We start from the raw sequence: 17117 nt of genomic DNA on the forward strand, positions 1-17117 counted from the left end.
GTAGAGAGGGGATTTGGGGCCACCGCATCCTACCTTTTGCTTCCCACGGTCCAATATTTTTGATGCATGAGCTTTTGGCTGCTTACATTTTATTGCTTTCTAGTGGGAACTGGTTCCTCCACCCATTCTCACTGTCTGTGATCTCAGTTCCCCACTCTTCCTGCAGCCTGAGGTCTGAGAGTGGGAGAGAAGGAAGAGAGAGGCGCTGTCAGGTAGAGCATGAACTGGCTACAGATGTAACCAGTTCACTTCTTTTCTTGGTCAAAGCAAAAAAAAAACAAAACAAAACAAAAAAACAAGTGCGGGCATCATGTGATCAAGAATGTTGATCAAGTGCACAGGACTGAATAGGTCGAAGTTTAACGTATCTTATGGAAGCTGGACTCGGATAATTTCCCTGTAACGAATCCATCTCTCAAAAGTCTTTTTCCAAAAGCAAAAAACAAAATATAAAAAAGCATTGTCTTCTGTAACCTGTCCAGATACTTTTTAATGTGACCGCCGGTGTCTTAGAGAAGCTGACAGCTTAGGTGCTTTCTATCAGCAGAGAAATGTGGGCTTGAAAACTTTTCCCCTAAACGAACGTGTTGTGTAACGTCCACGCTGACTCAGAATACAGGTGCGTGCTCTTGCTCTGAGAAGGTAGAAGAAGGGGGAGAGCCCAGCCCAGACAAGGTGTGGGGGAGGAAAGGCAGCACCCAGTGGCAAAGGCCACCCTGGGCCGCAGCCTTAGCCGAAACCGCATCTCTGGGAAAGGGCTCCTTGCTGCCTGTTTGGATCCCTGAGTCACCACAGACCCCCACCCTCCAACGTGGGATGTTAACCTCGGCCCAATATGGAGATTAGCTGCAGAGCTGAAGCAGAGTCCCAAAGGAGCTTCGGTTCTGCAGAATCTGTACAGCCTTCTTCACCGTGCACTGACCAGACGTTGGGGCTCGGGAAATCCGAGCTGAGGACCGGAATTCCTCAAGGTAAGAAGACACCCCTCCCCCCCCCCCCCAGGAAATGGACTCCTCCAATTTTCTCACATGATTATTCAGGCCCTTTCACTTTTCCATATATAGGAGTCACTCAGGAGCGAGCCGTGACCAGCCGGAGAGAGTGACACGTCGGTACTCAGGCCCGCCCTCCTCACCATCCTCACCTTCCCCACCTTCCCCTCACGTGCACACAGGCAGTTCCCCAGAAGCGAGCCCTGTAGCTCTGCCAAAGACAAGCCTGTTGGGTTCCCGGGGGAGGAAAAAAAAAAAAAAGGCAACCACACAAAACCACTTCAGGCAAAGTCAACAGCGTTGAAATCGTTACCTTGAAGAAACCCAGTGGAGAAGTGTGCAAAGATGAATGGCCCGGTGGACGGCTTGTGTGACCACTCTCTAAGTGAAGAAGGAGCCTTCATGTTCACCTCGGAGTCTGTAGGAGAGGGACACCCGGGTAAGTAGGTGGCTGTGGACCGAGGACAGCCTGTGCTGGGGGAGCCATTTTCCCCGGGGCCTTAAAACCAATCCGTGTTCGTTACCGTGAGGGGTCTCTGGAGGCACCATAGGAGGCGTCTTTTAATTCTAGTGATTTACTAATTTACTAGTTTTGGAAAACAGTCACTGATTAGGAAATGAGAAGTTGTCAGTTAATGAAGACAAGGGTTCATGCTGCCACCCACAGCCAGCATCTCTGCACGATGAGGCCGCTACAGGGAACACGCGTTGGGTTGACTAAACATATTACACGTCTAACATGTATCGGATGTCAGCTTTATATATTGGGGGGCAAGACAAAGCTTTATCGTTGAGCGACTTAAATCAACAGAGAATGTTCCAGTGTTCCCTCCAACAGGACTGTGGTCGCTAAGTGTTGCACGTAAAGCGTGTATAGTCTAGGAACGAACAGCACATTCCAGTAGTCGCTGAGACAGATCTCCAGATCCTGAAAGCCTCAGGTATATTATCTATGAGAAGTACAGATGACCTCCTGAAGAGGAAGAACATTCGAGTATTTTCTGGTGCTGTGGGGAAATGGGAGAGGCTCGTGTGCGAACGTGAGGACCATGATCAGAGCCTCAGGCTGTAGGTCAGTGGTTCTCAGACATCAGGGAGCATCAGCATCACCCAGTAGGCTTGTTAAGGCAGAGTGCCGGACCCCACCCCCAGACTTTTCTGATTTCGTACATCTTGGGTGAGGCTCAAGGTTTGCATTTTTACTAAGTTCTCAGGAGATGCTTTTGCTGCTGCTGCTGCGGGAACCACACTTTGTGAACCACTGCTCAAGAAGAATCTTGGGGGCTGGGCACACTGACTTATTCTCTATGCACTTTTTCAAAATTCATCTGAGAAGTTAAAGTTTTGGTAACTTATCACCAAGGCTACCTTCTTTTCATCTGCCTCATCCATGTTATTTCAGAGCTTGTAACTCAGCTGCAGACATCTCCTTCCATATGCTTTAGCTGGTGGTTCTCAACTGGGGGCGGTTTTGCCCCCTTCCCCCAATAACATTTTGTAATGTCTGAAAACATTTTTGGTTGTCTGTCATAACTCTGCTGTGAGGGGTTGGGGGTGCCACTGGCATTTAGTGGATAGAGGCCACGTGTGCTTCTAAACATCCTGAATGCACAAGACCATCCCCCCTGCAGCAAAGAATTTTCTGGCCCCCAATGTCAGTAACAGTTTCTTACCACTGTTAAGAAACCTTGGTTTAAACTCAGTTTTGTATGTGACTTAGCTCAGTTTGAAACAAATAGCCCCTTTCATTGTGTGTAACTTTATAAAGTCTCCGGGTGCTTGGGCACGCAGTGGCCAGAGGTCCCATAGTACACACCGCGGTGTGCTCAGTGGACAGAAGAAAAATTCTAGCCAATCAAATGGCCGTGTTGTCTATTTAATGATAGGTCTGTCTGACTCTCCTTTCGGTTGCCACAATCAATTAACTGTCCACGTAAGTCAGCTTCCTCTAAGCTTGAGGACTTGTTGCTTGTCATTCCAGTGCTGAATTCTTCCACCAGCAGGATAAAATGAATGCTTTTTCAGCTTCCAAGAAAACCACCTATGAGCTATCTTACAGCCACTGAGTGATACTAATAGAAATTTTGAAAGCCTAAAGAAACAGTTCAGAAAGAGCCTCCTTACACGTTATTTCAGTCTGCGGAGCTGTCTCAACACCCTTGCTCATCTCGGCTTTATCCCTAATACCCCTTATCCCAGTCCCCCGTGTGGACTGGGGACATGTGACCTGCGTCCTTGAAACAAGCAGAGTCATCCGTGGTCAGCATGTGAGTAACCCTAGGAGTCCTGATGGAGATATTTTAGTAGCAGGCTTTCATTGGTAGGGGTGTGCAGAGGCCGTGGCATCAGACAAACCTGGATTTACAGCAGGGCTCTGCCACTGGAGTGGGGTGCCTAGAAAGCCCGGAAGTTTAGTGGCGGTTTCTCAAGGAAAGATTAGAGAATTCACCTTTAATGGCAGATTAACATTTTAAGTTACATTGACGTGAATGTTTTAAATGATGCGCTTAGGACAGCAGAGCGCTTGATTCTGGATCTGGATTCTTCATCTAAAAACCAAAAAACAAAAACAGAATAGGAGGACACAAGGAAACTTTTGGAGGTGACAGATATGTTTCTTACCTTGTTTATGGTGATGATAACGTAAGAGTACTCACATGTCCAAACTCCTCAAATTATATACTTTAATTTTATGCAGATAAGTTTTGTACACCAATTATACCTCAATAAAACTGGGTATAAATAAAACTTAAATAAAACTTATTTATAAATAAAACTTAATTTATTAAGAGCCAACTCTGGGTGGCTCAGTTGGTTGAGTGTCTAACTTTGGCTCAGGTCATGATCTCATGGTTTGTGGGTTCGAGCCCCGTGCACTCTGTCAGTGCAGAGCCTGCTTGGGATTCTCTCTCTCCCTCTCTCTCTCTCTCTCTCAGCCCCTAGCTTGCTCTCTCTCTCAAAAATAAGTAAATAAACATTAAAAAAAAGTCAACTCTGCGGGTATTTTGAACTTTAAATCAGATGTAATATGTATAAATAGGTGTCGCTTTTATTTCTGAATCTGTGAACATTGACTGTTTGCACAACCCCAAAGCAAGAGCGGACTTTTCCAGAGTGCCACTGAGGGGTCTGCATGCTCAACCATGTGGAATTCTTAAGGCAAGTAGTGGAAAAATAAGGTCAAATCCCTGCTTTCTGTTGAGCTGTGGTCAGCCCCACCTTGACTGAGGTCAAACCCAGCTAGAACATCTAGCCTTCAGGGGGCTGAGTGGCAGTGGGGATGATCTGAGAGCTGCCTGTGGAAATGTTCAGTAGAACAGCAATGATGTGTAGAGGTTCTCTTATGGAATTTCTACAGCTGGGGTGGTGGATTCGGGCTTGGTGTTGCGTACACAGTATATTTCAGCTCATGGAACCTGCCGAGAAATGTATCTGTTTGTCCCATCTGATTTTACGTGTTGGCACCTACTCTTACTGACATCATTAGCTATTTTAACTTCTTTTTTTAAATAATTATACATTTTAATGATCATATCCACTTGTTAAATATTTTGATATCTATGTCTATCAATGTATATATATACATATTAATGTTTATTTATTTTTGAGAGAGAGAGAGTGTGCGAGTCAGGGGTGGAGCAGAGAGAGAGGGAGACAGAGGATCTGAAGCAGGCTCCTCACTGACAGCAGAGAGCCCAAAGTGGGGCTAGAACTCAGGAACCACAAGATCATGACCTGAGCTGAAGTCAGACACTCAACCACTGAGCCACCCAGTCGCCCCAGCTATTTAACTTCTATTTCTAGGAGCTTTCTAGATTTTAGACTTAAAGGGAATATCTTAAAGAATGAGAGACTTTTTAGTAGGAGAATGTGTGTGTGTGTGTGTGTGTGTGTGTGTGTGTGTGTGTGTCTGTGTAAATTGCTATAGTCTTTTAGAACTGATTTTGGAACGTATGTCTTTTTGGGGGGAATGCTACGACTTCATGTAATATACATCATCCAAAATTAGGCAGAAATGGGATGAAATAAAAATTTCAAAATTTCCTAATTATGTATATTTAAAGAAGTGTCCTCTTTGGTAGATAGATTTCATATGTAAGCTTACCAAATACCTGATTATTTTGATCCTTCAGTCTGTTAGACCCACTATCTCTGTGATTCTTATACATGTCCCTTCTCCTCCAGACAAGATCTGCGACCAGATCAGTGATGCCGTGCTGGATGCCCATCTGAGGCAGGACCCCAATGCCAAGGTGGCCTGTGGTAAGAGATGTCTACTCCCTGCTAAAGACCTCAGTGGGCTGGGCTCGAGGTCTTTGCCTGTGCCGAGGCCCTGGGAACAACAGAGAGCCAGGGGCTCCAGTGCCTGGAGGACCCCCGAGGTGATCACGGTTGCAGCTGCATCAGGGCCTTGGCCAAGGTCATGGGGCAGGGGTGCCCAGAAGGGAGACCAGGGCCCCTCTGTCCTCACTGTGTGCTGCACAGACGGCTCCTTCCCTCTCCAGTGCCTCCCTAGCCCCTGCGTTGAGCACCACTGGGACCTGTGCCTTCTGAGGGTACACTTCACCCTGAGATATATCTTTGTGAATGGCCAGTGAGAAGGTTGGCCCGCCCTGATCTCAGGACCTCAGCCTGCGGTGGAATATTAGCAACAAGGGGCGGGAGAGGCCTCCCGGAGGCATGCTGACAGCATTCTTTATGACAACCACCTGCCACCGTTGTCTCACTTTGAGCCACGCGGCAGCCGTAACGTTGTCTTCATGTACAGTTGGGGAAGCCGAATTAGGCTAAATAAGTGGTCCAAGACCACGTGAGAAGGACGGGGTCACTGTGAAAGCGAGGTGTGACCGGGTCTGTCCAAAGCGTAGTTCTCCGGGCAGCATTCACACACGGTCAGCACTTCTGCCGGGATTTACTCTGCTTGTTAGCATTGTTCCCTCGTTTTCGGCACCCATGCCTCGCAAGACTCTTCGTGAGTCCCTTTATCAGCGCTGTGCGGGGGTCCGGGAGTGGCGCTCCCCTCGGCTGGCCCGTGGCCGCTGACCTTGCCCCCTCTCTTGCAGAGACGGTGTGTAAGACGGGCATGGTGCTACTCTGCGGAGAGATCACCTCCACGGCCACAGTGGACTACCAGCGGGTGGTGAGAAGCACCATCAGGCACATCGGCTACGACGACTCCGCCAAGGGTGAGGCGGGCCCCCGGGTCTGAAATGTGTGGGCGCCCCCGCCGCCGTGTCAGATCCGAGGCTCTCTGTCCTCTGCCAGTGCAGATACCAACTGGGAGAAAAGAACATTCCTTGGCCCGCCTGGCAGGTCAGGAGTCACGGTCTCTGGCGATAGCATGGCGGCCCACGGGATGGCGCCCGGTTGAACTAGCCCGTGTCCATCTGTTGTCGCCTCTGGTCTTGGTGCTGGCAAAGGCTTTGGAAGAGAGAAGCACCGAGTAAAGGGAGCCGCCCTCCGCTGGGGACATGTTCTCTGCCGGGCGTGGGCGCTGGTCTTTGTATTTGTCCTCTTCATCGTTTGAGGCCCTCTGCCGTACTCCTGCAGACGAGGCAACTGAGGCTTGGAGTCGTAAATAATTTGCACGAGGTGACAGCCAGTAGTAGGCGGCCCTTTGGAGACTCCTGCACTTGCTGCTTCAAGATGCCGCTTCTCGTTCTAGACCAGGAAAAACAAAGTGACTCAGTCCAGAACTGGTACTCGTGGCAGGTGGAAGGAGACAGGCTGGCCGAGGTTGGCCCCAGTGGCAGGCAGTGTGGGAGCTTGTATCCCAGGGAAGGGACCCAGACCCTGGTAGGAATCGAGGAGGAGCGCCGTGATCAGGCCGGGGTGACAGCTGGAAAGAAAGGGGGACGGGGGGACTCGCAGCGGAGTCCAACATCTAAGACAGGGCAGCGTGGGAAAGGGTCCGGTTTGGAGAGGCACCAGAGGACAGGGTGCGAGAGTCAGATGCTGAGGGCCTGTGCACACGGACTTGCCACTTATGGGTTCTTGAGGGTGACGTGTGCCACCTCTGTGGGTCGGGGCAGGCTGGAACGATGTGCTGCATGTGTGTGAGTGAGAGTCCCTCGCCGCTGAGGGTGCAGACACACAAGCTCCGTGCAGCCACCTTCCGACCCGCCTAGAGTACTCACTCAGCACACGGAAGTGGACACAGAACCAGTGAGCACAGGCTCATTCTGCCAGTCAGCACAGTGTTCTGGAGGAAACACATTGTCCCGGACCAGCAGCTTCCCAACATGTCACCATGCACAGCTACACCTGTTCTACCAGGAAAAGGCGGTTGTTTAAGACGTGTAGACCTTATTCAAGAGCAAGACTTGTTCTGCACTAGGTGGAAGGGAAACTTCCCAGGAGGCAGTGTGTGCTGGCAGGAGAGAGCGAGAGAGAGCCCAGCTCTGCTGCTGGCTGCATCTCGGCACGCCCAGCTTGTCGCTGTGCCTGCACCCAGAGGGCCCCACACAGCGACACAGCGTGGTGGCTGCACTAAGAGGGCCCCGGGCTAACCGCCCCGCACTGCTCTTGGCTGCACAGTCGCTGCTCCTCTCCCCTTGGTCCCCTGAATTCTGTTTTTCCAAATCGCTTGGAGCCCTTGATGGATTCTCAGGGCTGAGAAGCTTCACTGTCCAGAGAGCGATTAGGGAAAATGCAAAATGTTTAATGCACAATCGGTGAGTCCTTGGCAGGCCTCTAAAGATGGCTCATTGGTGTGTGTGTTCAAAAACATTCGCTGGGCACAGGAACCTGCAGAGGACAAAGGCATCCTGGTGCTTCCGGAGTGGGGGCACTGCCTGGCATTAAATGGCGCAGTATGGGGTGCCCAGCGGCGCGTCGGTGGGAGGGAGGGAGGGAGGGGGGAAGGTCCAGGGACGTTTACTGAGAGCTGATCAGATTTGGGCGTGTGGGGATGGGGAGCCGGAGGAAGAGCATTCTAGACAGAGACCTAGCGGAGGTAGGAAAGTGTGCCGCGCGGAAGGCTAGCCCCGAGCGAGCGTGTGTTGGCTGGGGCAGTTCAGCTGGGAGGGGCTGGGTGGACCCGAGGCGTCTCAGTTCTCCTTCACTGGGCAGCAGGCCCCACGTGAAGCATGGACATAAACAACAGCCTGGATCTGGGTCAGTTGGTTGGTTTTAGTAAAGCTCACACTGGCAGCGTAGGTAGAATAGACTGGAAAGAGAGTGGCAGTTACTCGGCTTGTCACCAATACTTGGCCTGGTAGTAGAGCCTCTGTGAGTTTCAGCCCCTCAGTCACGCAGTGCCCACGGCCGGGCCCAGCAAGGCCCGAGGGCCCACAGGGAGAAGATGGCACTGTCTGTGCCCAGCGGCCCCTTCTGGGGCTCCGGGGGCGGGGCTGCCACTCGCCAGCAACCCCCCCCCCCCCCCACGCCAACCAGTTCCGAGCCTGTGGCAGGGAGCCTGGGAAGAACAGCTTCCACGTGTGTGCCTGAACTTTGGGGGTGGGCAGACGTGGCCGTGGCCTCCAGAGGTGTGGCTTTTCCATTTGGCTTCAGGCCCCGTGCAGAGCTTGGGATCAGAGGACTCTAGCTCTGGGAGCCTCTCTGCATAGTTCACGTGCACTGTCCTTGTTCAGTGTGTTTCATAACGTGGATTACGCCTGGGCTTCCGAACAGCAGTGCTGGAAGGTGATTTTCAGCCTGGGTCTTGGAACGTGCCTCCAGAAGGGTAAGGGGGCAGGGCCACGAGTCACCCAGCGCAGCCGCAGCCGTGATCTGGTTTTCATCTTGCCGTTCTGTGTAGGATATAGATTTCTAATCTAGGTATAATTTAATGTAGTAAAATGCGCTGTGGAGGATTTTCTTCGACCAGCCTTCCAGATGATAACATGGGATGGACACATGGCCTTCCCTATCCTGGGCCTCAGCTCCACCCAACAGGTCCCAGACAGATCCCAGCTGGTTAGAGACCACCCACCCCCCACACGAAATGCCGTGTCGGGAGCTGAGCGGTCTGCCAGGACGCTGGAAGCCACCCTCTGTCTGACACGTGTCCCCACGAAGGCCTGCTTTCCCTTCTGCTTAGGCTTTGACTTCAAGACCTGCAATGTGCTGGTAGCTCTGGAGCAGCAGTCCCCGGATATTGCCCAGTGCGTACATTTGGACAGAAACGAAGAAGACGTCGGGGCCGGAGACCAGGTGACCACACGTGGAGTGCAGGGTCGGGGGTCAGGATAGCATTGTCTGTGTCAGCCCTGGCTCTGACCCGCGCTGAGTTGACAGCTGGGAAGTTCATGAGGAATGGATTGGACACGCTGTGGGGTGGACCCCCCTCATCCTAGCAGGAGCTCCCGGGGGGAGGGGTCCGTGCGCCTGGAATAAATTAGGACACCCCTGCTTCAGGGCAGCGACTTGAGGGCACGGCCTGCTTGTGGAAGACTGTGGTCGCCGATGCCCAACTTGGGCTTGTTCCCCCCTCCCAGAGCATTGTCTTGTCTTCCTGTCCACAAGTGCTCCCGCCTCCCCATGCAGATGTTATACATGCACAGGGCACCCAATACAGCCACGCTTTAGATGAGAAGATAAAATGCATATTGCTCCGTTGACGCTCTCCTCCAGGGTCTGATGTTCGGCTATGCCACCGACGAGACAGAAGAGTGTATGCCCCTCACTATTATCCTCGCCCACAAACTCAATGCCCGAATGGCGGAACTCAGACGCTCCGGGGTCCTCCCCTGGCTGAGGCCTGACTCCAAGACCCAGGTGAGCCTCCTCCTGCCCCCCTCCCGTGGAGCCCCAGACACACACTGGGGACCCAGACACCCCTCTGGGTCCTCTTGGTACTTGTCATTGTTGGCATCAAAGCGGTCAGTCCGGGCACTCAAAATATTGTTGGTTGTGAAAAGAACTATTTATCTGAAAACTCTTCAGGTCTACATGTTTTCTCCCCTAATGTTTATTGTGAAAAGTCTCAAAAATACAGAAAAATGGAAAGAACGGTTCTGGATTTTTTTTTTTTTTTTTTTGCCTTCTTAGCATATGTTGACTCTGGCAGTGTGTTTCTCTGGTTCCTGCCACACATTTACTTCTTAATTGGCTTCACACTTGTGGTCACTGCCCGTCCACACCCACAGGTCTCCACACCTTGAGCAAGGTTTGAACGCCGAGTTGACAAGGGCCATCCGTGCCTCGCTGTGGCCCTTTATCACTGTTTCTCGCAAAAAGGCTTTCCCGTTGCTGTTTTGGACTCTCTGTTCCCATGGGCCCTGACCTCTCTGCTCTGGACCGTGGGGAAATCCTCACCGGAGTCCACATGTGAAGGCCAGCGATGATGCAAATGTTAGCGCATGTGGGTGGAGGCGCCCCGTCCACCTCCCCTCTCCACGTCCCTGCCCCGTGTCACCCTGGCGGCCCTGTTGGCCCCTCTCCCGGGGCTTCCTCCCCTGGCTCGTCTCCTACCCCCCAACGGGTCCTTGGCACTTTTGCACACCCTATCCCCTTCCACCCATGCTTGCACCCAATTCCTACTTTGTCACACTCAGCACCCAAAGCTTTCACCTGTAGGGTGTCTGGACCAGCAGCCCTGCTTCTCATTCCCCCTACACACGTGTGTGCCGGAGAGCCATCGTGTGCAGCCTCACGGTCACCTCCTCCTCGGCTCCAGGGAGGGCCATGGTGCCCCCCACCCCATCCTGCTCAGCGCCCCCTCTGTCTCCACCCAGCCTCGCTCCGTGTTTTGCCTAGAGAGCACCTCTTCTGCTCCAGCCTGGTTCCCAGGCCACAGCAGGGATCTGTGCCGTGCCCTCCCAAGGACTTTCCCTGCCTGGAAACTCCACTTAACTCCCTTTGGACTTTTAATTTCCTAATACTGGCTCGGAATCCTTTACAGTTTTCTGCTTCCCGCAGGGGGAGAACCCCCCACTTGTTATGTTGGCATTGAAGCCCCTTATGGTCTTCCAGTTTTACCTTCCTCTACCTCCCCACCCCAGTCCTTGCTTAGTCTGAGTTACTTCACTCCCTAGTGCTTTGTGCCTCTGCTCCCGCCCTTCACCTCTCCTGGGATCTGCTCGGTTCCCTCCTGTCCGTCAGTGGCCAGGAAGCTCCCACCTCCCGTGGTTTCCCCGGTGGCCACCACCAGACGGGGCCTTCTCTTGCCCCCGGACTTGGAATTTGGCGCGTGCGGTTGTATAGCTCAGCATGGCTGACCGTGACCGTGACCGTCCCGTCGCCCCCGTTGCACAGAGGCGCGTCCACCTGACCGCAGGTGCGAGGCCACGCGGGGCACAGGTTGCAACTGTCTGAACCCGGGACAAGGACTTGCATTTGTGGCCTACAGCCGACCTTTCCCGGTGTTCTCCACATGCCTCCATCATCAGCATTCCTCGGCTGCTCTTCGAGGTCCCGGGGCGGGAGAGCTCAAATACGAAGACTGCAGTGGTATCAAAGGAACGGAGCGCACGGCGGCTGGCGCACCCGGCTCCATCGTGCGCCAGAGCTGCGTGCGCTGTGTCGGGAGGCGGGAGGCACGTCTGCAGAAAACGGAAGCCTAGAACAGAGGCCGGAGGAAGGAGAGCGCTGGGGCTCTCCTTTTCCTTGTGTGGCAGTGAGACCCAGAGGCACCGCGGTGGGGCCGGCTGAAGAGGGAAGGCCCGTGTTATCCCGCCTCAGCAGTGGAGGGGTGGGGGCGGGGGTGTGCTCCTCCAGGGTTTCTCCTCCTGCAGGGATACATGGAATTCTCTTAATGCTACTTTGGATACCAAAGTCCGCCTCACTCCCCTGCCGCGGAGGAGTCCGCTCTGTGCCACGGAGGGTCAGAAAAGGGCTTTGGCCAGGGGGGATTCGTGGCACCCAGAACCCGCTGAGATAGAAGGGGAGGAGGCTAGTTGGGTGACAAATAAAGAGGAAACTCTGCAACCCTGAGTCTCTAAGTGGCACTAATTGTGGTCATAGCTGGGAATAGCTTATGCCTCATGCCCAGTCATCCCCTGGCACTGGGCAGCTACTCAAATACAAGAATGTGTCAGATTAACTTTTCTGGAGGTCCTTGGAGGACAGGAGGCCCCCCCCCCCCACCTTCGTTTGGATCCTGGGAGCCCCGCCTGCCGTCCGAGTGTCTGTGCCTGGCTGCGGTGTGTCCTCAGTTCAGGGCAGGGCCTCACAACGTCTCCCCTGCCCTTGTGACCCAACAGGTGACAGTTCAGTACATACAGGACAACGGCGCGGTCATCCCCGTGCGCATCCACACCATCGTCATCTCCGTGCAGCACAATGAAGACATAACGCTGGAGGACATGCGCCAGGCCCTGAAGGAGCAGGTGATCGAGGACGTGGTGCCAGCCAAATACCTGGACGAAGACACCATTTACCACCTGCAGCCAGCGGACGGTTTGTCATCGGAGGTCCCCAGGTGCGCCCTTGCCTCAGAGCAGATCTCTCCTGATTCGTCTTTGTTACTGGGGTTGCTCACCTCCCTGGGCGCAAAGGAGGAGGTGGCTTTGTGTGACTCAGCCACGTCCAGCCCTGGACACAACATGAGGTCAGCTCACACTCCGTGGGGCCTGCTGTCCGTGTGTCAGTGCAGGAGGAATTGGGGACATGTCCCCAGGACTCTCCTACCTCGTGCAGCCTGGCCCTCCCTCTCCAGACATGTCATACTGCCCCATGCTGCCGCCTTGCCCTGCTGAGATGCCAGCTCACCTTTGCGGATGACTGGCCTTTCCCAGGTGGCATCACTGGGTCTTTGCCACAGGTTATGTTCAACTCGTGTTGGGGCAGGTTTTAGGCGGGGACCCCTGCTGTCCCCTTCCTCCTGTACGGCAGGAGAGAGGACGTAGAGATCGGCAGAGCACGTCTGAGAGGCTGCTGACCTCTGCCAGGGGCGCCTCAGAGGGGATGCGTTACTCAGAGCGGAGCCCCCGTAACGGGTTCCGTGACCAAATGTAGTGCAGAAACACAGGGGGAAAGAAAGGCAAAGCTTACTGTCATTTCTTGCAGGACTGCAGGACTTCCCAAAGCCTAGATGTGCTAGTGGGAAGTGTGGATCTCTAAGCAAGGGGATAGAGTACGTGGTCTTTCCCCAAAGTACTCGACATGGAGCCCCTGCCCTTTTAAAACATCATTACTGGGACCCCCAGGTGGCTCTGTTGGTTGAGTATCTGACTCTTGATTTCAGCTGAGGTCAAGGCCCCAGGATCATGGGATCGAGCCCTGAGTGAGTCTCCAAGCCTGGGATTCTGTCTCTCCCGGGGCGTGGGTAGCTCAGTCTGTTAAGCATCCGACTTTGGCTTAAGGTCATGACCTGGTGGTTCGTGAGTTCAAGCCCCACATCAGGCTCTCTGCTGTCAGTGTGGAGCCTGCTTTGGATCCTCTGTCCTCCCCTCTCCTCTCTGCTCTCCCCCACTCTCTCTCTCTCTCTTTCTGTCTGTCTCTTTGTCTCTTTCTCTCTTCTTCTTCCTCTGCCCCTCCCCCCTTCAAAAAAACAAAAAAACAAACCATCATTACTGCCCAATGTCGCACAGAGCAGACACTCGAGGAAACGCCAGCCAGGGCCACGGCCCAGGGTGTTTGTGTCGAGGCTCAGGGCCCTCCTGCAGCTCGGATTTGCCCATCACAACTGACTCATAAAAACAGGCTGAAGTAGGAGCTGGCTAGGATTCCAGGGAACCTCTGTCCCCTCGTTTGCACTTTCTGATGAGGCTCTGGCAGGTTACCTGGGTGCTGTAATGGGTCAGTGACTGAACTGGGGTGAGAGTGCAAGGTTTCTGTCTGACTCCCAGCTTTGGGGGTGGGGAGTGGGGGGAGGCGGGTCTTTGAAAAGTGCCCACGGCAGCTTCAGGGCCCCCTTTCCCCGTTAGTACGGTGGCCATCATGGTGCTGCAGCCGCCCGTCTGCCCTGCCCTGTGGGGACCCTGGTTCTCATACCCCCCTCCATTTCTTCCTTTCTGTCTGCAGGGGGATGCGGGCGTCACTGGCCGTAAAATTATCGTGGACACCTATGGCGGTTGGGGGGCGCACGGTGGAGGGGCCTTCTCCGGAAAGGACTACACCAAGGTGGACCGCTCAGCAGCTTATGCTGCCCGCTGGGTGGCCAAGTCCCTGGTGAAAGCGGGACTCTGCCGGAGAGTGCTCGTGCAGGTGGGTCAGCCCCAGTCCGACCACCCCACCTCTGCCCCGGCTGAGGCTGTGCTGGCCTGCGGGGGGGGCCCACATTCCTTGCCAAGGGCTGTGACTGTGTGTTGCATGGGGCACCGGGGCATGTACCCTGAAAACCTCAGGAAGGGAAAAAATGTTCAGGGAGAGGGGCACATACTGAATCTTCTCGCTGCGAAGATGGTGGAGATTCCTAGACAGACGAGGTGGGGGAGCACGTTGGGCCAGGGATGGGTGGTTCCAGCTGCCCCTTTCTGAGGGCATCGGGATCTCTGTGAAGGGCAGACCCCCTGCACAGAGGCTTTTGTCCCTGACCCTCGTCTCTTCTGGAAGGTTTCCTACGCCATCGGTGTGGCTGAGCCACTGTCCATTTCCATCTTCACCTATGGAACCTCTCAGAAGACAGAGAGAGAGCTGCTAGATATAGTCAACAAGAATTTCGACCTTCGGCCCGGGGTCATCGTCAGGTAAATCACTGCCCCATCGCTGCCAGAGGGGCCCTTCCTCCCCCCCTCACCCAGATGTCTGGCTCCTCTGAAAGAGAAAGGGAAAAAAAGGACTTTCAGCCTCCCCGGAGCAGGAGGGCCTCCAAGCTCCTAGCCCAGCTCAATGCACACCCCAAGTGCAAGATGTCTGCTTTTCAGGTTGAAGGGGGTGTCTAAGGTCCCTGCTGGCCCAGAGACGCTGACCATCCAGGGGGGCCATCTTTGAGCAGGTGGGGGGTTGTAGGAAAGTAATCACAAGGCTGAATGCTGAGAATTGAGCTGGCGGGTCTGGTCCCATTGGCCCGTGTTTCTGAGGCCGCTCTTGCCTTGCGGAGCTTGGCCGTGTGGTTGGTCTGCACCAGGCCAGTAGAGTGGAGAGGAGAGAAGAGGAGGAAGGCACAGCAAGGCCAGAGTTCAGATTCTGAGTCCTGGGTGTGTCTGTGTAACCAGGCTGTCCCCGAACCTCTGAACCTGTTTCCCAGGGGCCAGTGACAGTCATCTCATGAGATGTGGTGTGGCGTAGACAGGAAATGTATGGGAAATTGCTCTGAGCAGTGAGAGTCCACACTCTGTTTGTTACTCCCGTGCTCAAAATTCAGAGAAACTCTGCTCCTTTTCCACTGAAAATGACCCTTTCCTCTGCTGACTGTGCAGGGACTTGGATTTGAAGAAGCCCATCTACCAGAAGACGGCGTGCTACGGCCATTTTGGAAGAAACGAGTTCCCATGGGAAATTCCCAAGAAGCTCGTGTTTTAGAGCTGGTGGGCGCAGGGCCTGCCTCACCCTGGAAGCTTCTGGATTGGCACCTCTTGTCCAGGACCCCAACTCTCAGATGTCCCAGACCCAGGGCCCTGACCGCTCCCCCACACCCCCCCCCCCCCCCCGCCACTGCAGGGAGTGCCTTCCCCACCCACTGCCCCCCTCCCGGACCAAGCTGCACCCCTAGGGCTAGCCCTGTGCTGTCGTCACTGGTGAATGGCAGGGGGCTTGCTGGTGCCTAGGTCAGACCTCCTCATGGCGGTAGTCACGCTGTCCGCCTGCTTTTCCCTCAGACTGAGGCGACGTTAATTTAGTGGAAAAACCACCCCTGTGAAGAGTAAATCCCCCCACGCCTCCCCATGGCTGGTCCCCTCCTCCCTCACAGATCTCAGGGATCCTGGGTGTGCTGGCTGTGCCCTTCCCATCTGTGGCCTGTGCCCTGAGCCAAGGGCCTTCACGGAGGCATCTCAGGCTAGGCATCCGGCGGGGACAGGAACAGGGGCTGACACCTGCTGAGCAGCTATGGTGTTCGAGGGCCCGAGCCAATTACCGACCTCGTTTCTTCTTCACCGCAACACGGTGAGGTGACACCTCATTCCCACTTTCCATATGGGGAAACTGAGTCGCAGACCGCCTAGGTAACTTTCCCAAGGTCCTACAGCCACATGTGTCAGGACCCACACGTGATCCAGGGGCTTTGACTCGGGAGCCCGTACGCAGCCCCCAACCCTGTTCCCATCTCATGCCGGACGGAGGCTTGAGCAATGACCAGCAGCTCTGTGGCCTCTGTCCTGAAGACCTGAGCTTGCTGCTCACCTCTTGGTGAGCCCTGGGCAGGGATATGCGAAGTCAGGACAGAGAAGCAGCTTGTCCCAGCTCAGGTGGCCAGCCCCTTAGATGGGTCCGGAACCCCGTAGCTTCCAGCCCTTCTCTCTTTGGCCTCTTGGTCTGAATGCCGTTGGAATAAGTGTGTGAGCCCCTCAGACGCCCCTTCCAGAGAGGCCACTCGTAAGGGCCGAATATCTAGTGTTAAGTAGTGACCCAGGTGGCGGAGCTGAACTCCTAGCGGTAGACAAGTTGGCTGAGGTGTCATGAGGAGATTCTGCCTTTGCCAGGTGGCTCCCGGGGCACAGCACTCAAGGGGCCTGAGTGGTCCTCGGAAGGTCTTGGAAGGGCTAAGGTCTTGGAAGCTGCACGTTCACCTGCCTTCCGTCCCTGGCCAGCCCTGCCTCCCCCACCTGTCAGCCTGGGCCGCTGACAGCAGTGTCTCTGCCTTCTCCCTAGCTGCCCAGACCACAGGCTCAGGTAGGGGCCCCCAAGGGTCCCATAGAGCACTGAGGCTTGGGCTCTGGTCCAGGGTCCATGGCGCTGGTTCTGGCTGAACCAGGCAGCCCAAGAACCCTCATCTGGGGAGCAGACGGCCTGCATCTGGGCTCCAGGCCTGACGCACAAAGACCCCAAGCTTTTCTCCTTACGTCAGGGAAAAGGCAGCTCTTCAGGGGAGAAAAAGAAGGCCGATTTACCACAGAAACCTAGAGCTCGTGTCCGCTCCCAGCAAGTCTCAAGCTCCCTCCAGGAGAGGGAGGCACAAGCTTGCAGGCGGTCAATGCCTCCCACTCAAGCCCTAGTCACAGTGAAAATTCAGAATCGCATGGTTGCCCCTCCCCCCGTGGAGATAAAAGATCTTTTTTTGGACATTGTTGATATGAAACTCGAACCTTTATGTGTTAATAGTTCCTGCTGGGACAGTGAATAAACAACTACTCTGTGCTCGGT

At 54.4% G+C, this 17117-nt stretch overlaps 1 protein-coding gene across 1 annotated transcript; it reads left to right on the forward strand.

Annotated features, from left to right (window-relative positions):
- Window positions 1-737: 737 nt before the first annotated feature.
- Window positions 738-17117, forward strand: MAT1A (methionine adenosyltransferase 1A). The gene is given in 11 exon segments (XM_030334999.1): window positions 738-971; window positions 1065-1431; window positions 5178-5255; window positions 6056-6178; window positions 9034-9146; window positions 9567-9710; window positions 12137-12323; window positions 12326-12354; window positions 13899-14081; window positions 14430-14563; window positions 15236-17117. Coding segments are annotated over 10 exon segments (1188 nt in total). The 5' UTR covers window positions 738-971; window positions 1065-1337; the 3' UTR covers window positions 15339-17117.

Source organism: Lynx canadensis, chromosome D2 (assembly GCF_007474595.2).
Source record: "Lynx canadensis isolate LIC74 chromosome D2, mLynCan4.pri.v2, whole genome shotgun sequence".
In the NCBI taxonomy this organism is placed as follows: Eukaryota; Metazoa; Chordata; class Mammalia; order Carnivora; family Felidae; genus Lynx; species Lynx canadensis.